Source organism: Aplysia californica, unplaced genomic scaffold (genome assembly GCF_000002075.1).
Source record: "Aplysia californica isolate F4 #8 unplaced genomic scaffold, AplCal3.0 scaffold00239, whole genome shotgun sequence".
Taxonomy (NCBI): domain Eukaryota; kingdom Metazoa; phylum Mollusca; class Gastropoda; order Aplysiida; family Aplysiidae; genus Aplysia; species Aplysia californica.
This window is the reverse complement of record NW_004797509.1, coordinates 1,000,746-1,004,972: the sequence shown is the minus strand read 5'-3', so window position 1 is coordinate 1,004,972 and position 4,227 is coordinate 1,000,746. Positions and strand designations below refer to the sequence as shown.

Sequence of the window (4,227 nt, the reverse complement as noted above, 5' to 3'; positions counted from 1 at the left end):
CCCCACCCCCTCACCTCCTTTGCCCCCTCCTCTGGGCTCCTGACTCTTTCTGCAGCCTTTCTTCTGCTACTCCTTGGCTCGTTCTTTCTCTTACTCTTACTCTTACTGCTTCTTGGGTTGAATTAGTTTGGTTTGTTTGTTTGTTGTTTTTGTTTTTATGGGGGGGTTGCAGTTGATTAATGAATCAATGTGCTTTTGTGATTTGTAAATGGATGTTTTTACATTTGGTGTTTTGTTTTTCCTCTCTCTTGGAGCAGATGGTGAAGAAAACGCTGAGGACAACCCCAGTGATGGGTCGCGGGAGTCGGCCACAGACGAGGAGGAGGAGGGGGATCTGCCGGACAGCGAGGAGGAGGAGGAGGAGGAAGATCTGCCGGAGTACACGCAGGACTTTGACATGGAGGAGACGGACGTGGACCACCGCTGGAACGAGCTTCAGACGGACGCCCCCGAGGTGTCTCAGTCGACTCGGAGACTCGCCGTGTGCAATATGGACTGGGACTTTGTCAAAGCTCAAGATCTCTTTGTTTTGTTCAAGTCTTTTGTTCCCGAGGGAGGCTGTGTTAATTCTGTGGCCATTTATATGTCGGAGTTTGGGAAGGAGAGGATGGCTGAGGAGGCTAAGCTGGGTCCCAAAGAGATGAGAGAGCGGGTGGAAAACGGTGACAATGGCGGGACTCAGAAGGGGAAGAGGAGAAAGATGGATGAGAAGAAGGAGAAGCACTTGAGGAAGGAGCGGGATGTGGTTCACCGGGAGAAGCTGCGCGAGTACCAGCTGAACAGACTCAAGTATTACTACGCCGTGGTGGACTGCGACTCTGTGCGCACCGCCGACACAGTTTACACCGAGTGCGACGGGCGAGAGTATCAGCTGAGCTCCGTGCGGCTCGACTTGAGGTTTATTCCGGAGGACATGACCTTTGAGGATGAGCCCCGGGAGATGTTTTCAGAGGGGCAGACAACTGTGGACTACCAACCCAGTACATTTCAGTCGACTGCCTTGTGCCAAGCGCGGGTCGAGGTGACCTGGGATGAGACTGAGTTTGACCGATTGAGTCGCCGGGTCAGTGCGCTGCAGCAGAAAGAGTTGGAGAGTATCGTGGAGGAGAACAAATACTCCGACATCATTGCGCCCCCGGAGAGCGATTCTGAGGAGGAGGGGGGACAACCTGAGTGGCTGAAGTCTGTGCTGGCGCAGAATGACGACGACGACGTCGATGATGATGATGATGAGGAGGGAAGTGAAGAGAAGGTGATGACAGAACAGAAGAAAATCGATCTGTATCGCAAACTGCTGATGGACAAGATAACGGAGGAGGAGGAAGAGAAACAGAAAGAAGAAAATGACGTGGACAAAGTGTTAGAGTGGCAGCCTGGACTGAAGACATCTGTGGAGAAAAAGTTACAGAAAAAAGCAAAGAAGAAGGAAGAAAGCACTTTGGTCAATCATTATTTGGAGAAGAGAAAGGAGAAGAAGAGAAAGAAGAGAGAGCGAAAGTTGCAGGAAATGGTGCCGGAAGACGGCGCAGAAGCCTTCAGTGATGATGAACTGCCTGAGGGTGTTGAGATCGACGACAGCTTGAAGGAAATGATGGAAGGAGAACACAGGGGGGATGGGCAAGGAAAAAAGAAAAAGAAGAGGAAGACGCAGGAAGTTGCGGTGGAAGATGAAGCAGAGGATATGGAGAAAGCCGAGTTGGAGCTGATGCTCATGGACGATGCCGGGGGCAGACATTTGTCTAAGCCGGAGCTTGTTCCCAACTCCGATTCGATGTCGAAGAAGAAAAGACAGAGCAAAAAGCAGATGGCTAAACGGAAGAAAACTGGACAAGAAGACACGGAACACTTTGTGCTGGACGTTGAAGACAAGAGGTTTGGCGCTCTGTTCACGTCGCACCACTTCCACATCGACCCAACAGCGCCGCAGTTCAAGAAGACGAAAAACATGCAGCGTCTGGTGGACGAACAGATCCGACGCAAGAGCAAAGGAGGAAGTGGGAAGAGGAAAAGTCGAGACGGGGCCGAGAGTCCGAGCACAGGGGCAGGTGGGGCAGCGGCGACCAGCAGATCTGTCAGTCAGTCGTTGGTGGAGAGCTTGAAGGAAAAAATGAAGAAGAAGAAGAAAGTGTAAAAGTAGTAGATGTAGATGTTGATGTTGCCAGAGCTTGGGGGAATTGGACATCAGGCTTGTTTGTGGCGTCCTATGTGTGTGGTCACGTGTCTACTGTCTACAAATACAGCAAAACATAGACAGGCTGGTGGCATCCTGTGTGGTCACGTGTCTACAAATACAGCAAAACATAGACAGGCTTGTGGCGTCCTGTGTGTGGTCACGTGTCTACAAATACAGCAAAACATAGACAGGCTTGTGGCGTCCTGTGTGGGCGGTCACGTGTCTACTGTCTACAAATACAGCAAAACATAGACAGGCTTGTGGCGTCCTGTGCGGTCACGTGTCTACAAATACAGCTAAACATAGACAGGAGTCAGGCTATTTTATTGATCATGAACCTGAAGGAAGATTGGACTTTTTTCTTTCCTGTGGGAGCTGTTTTGTCCAACCTGACGGTTGATGCAGGCCTGTGCTGTCTGTTGTTGACATTTCTCTTGTTAGTGAATGATTGACATTTCCATTATCATTATGTTTGTTCAACTTCTGACATTGAGACCCTGGGTGGTTGGTGGGTTTTCTGCTGTGGTTTGCTTCTTTCCTATCAAAAGCTATCGTCCTCTGTCCTCCTCCTTTCTTTTTGTTTGTTACTCTCTTGTAACACCTCTAATCTTCGGCACCTATATAACTTATATGACCTTATTTTGTTGCAAGTGCCGTAAAACTCTTACTAAAACAGCGTAAAACTCTTATACGCGGTGTCCACTATGGACGGGATCGGCCGCTCGATCGCCTCAAAAACAAACGTGTTTGTTTTCAGTTTTAGGCGATCGAGTCGGGCGATCGGCCCGATCCAGCTGTAGTGGGCACCTGGTATACTAAAACAAAAGACCGTCACTTTACAGTGGGACCTGCTTCTACCAAACTTGCAATACACACACAGTGGTTAACCAAAACAAAATTAAATCTCCAGTTTTTTTAGTTCCCATTTCTAGGTTTAAAAAACCTATAGATTAGCACAAATGTCGAACCCCCCCCCCCAAAATAATAAAAATGGGTGTGGGCGATTTCCAGATAAATACTCTGTAGCGTGCCTCACACCCGCCAAGTAGGCGGAAAAAACCAGGGCTCTCCTTTGTTCCCATCAAAGAACCCGGATCAGATTTGCAGAAAATTCGATTTTTAAGATTTTAATTCCGTTCCTGTCAGGTCCTTTGCAATATCTCATAAATGACTTGAAAATACACATTTTATTTGTGTTGATTTGCCCTGATTTTCACGGCTTATTATAAATTACTTGAAAATACACATTTTTAGTAGCGTTAATTAATGCGTGTGTACTGTATCAGTGTATTTTACCACTGTTGTCGGTTCATTGTGTCATCATAATCTACTCCGGGTTTTGGAAACCTCAGTTTTTTTTCCCAAAATCAGATTTTGTTTGTTTGTTTTGAATTTGAGGAAAGCCTTTGACCGTGACAGAGTGGTTGGCAGGTGTACTAGCATCTCTGACTCTGACAGCACAAATCGACAATGGTCGCTATTTGAGCAACTCTCCCGGAACAAAGAACACGACTATACCTTTAACAAATCTGGTGGTGCCACAGATTTTGGTCTTGGCAGACTCCACTGTATGTCTCTCTCTGTCCCCGTGTTGGAGTGTCTGTGTGACTGTCTGTATGGACTGACATTTCAGCTGCCAGGCCTGCCATTATACTTTTTACAGAACGGATAGTAATTGAGTGACCTCCGTATTTGGATAAAATTGTGTGGCTGTTGCTCCATAGCTTTTTTTTTTTGCAGGCATCTTTTTGTCTAGTTTAGTTTCTTTATATTAATAATTGTATGTATGGCAGATCTATGTATGGTTGCTGGGACTGGTGTACATGTATATATGGTTGCTGGGACTGGTGTACTTGTATATCTGGTTGCTGGGACTGGTGTACATGTATATGGTTGCTGGGACTGGTGTGCATGTAGACATGGTCGCTTTTTAAGCACACGGGGGCTATCCTGAAAAATGCTGTTGTGAGAAAATGGAAGGTAAAGTTTTTGCCCCTTGTTCAGTATCTTTAAAAGACACAGAGAGTTTTCTAACCAAACACACACCAATGAAA

At 46.9% G+C, this 4,227-nt stretch overlaps 1 protein-coding gene across 1 annotated transcript in view; it reads left to right on the top strand.

Moving 5' to 3' along the window:
* Positions 1 to 2,166, top strand: part of LOC101853239 (ESF1 homolog) — a 6,986-nt gene extending 4,820 nt beyond the window's left edge. The window contains exon 2 of the mRNA XM_005100195.3: positions 258 to 2,166. Coding sequence (XP_005100252.1) covers positions 258 to 2,131 — 1,874 coding nt within the window. The 3' untranslated portion in view covers positions 2,132 to 2,166. The remainder of the gene's footprint in view (positions 1 to 257) is intronic.
* Positions 2,167 to 4,227: the final 2,061 nt, after the last annotated feature.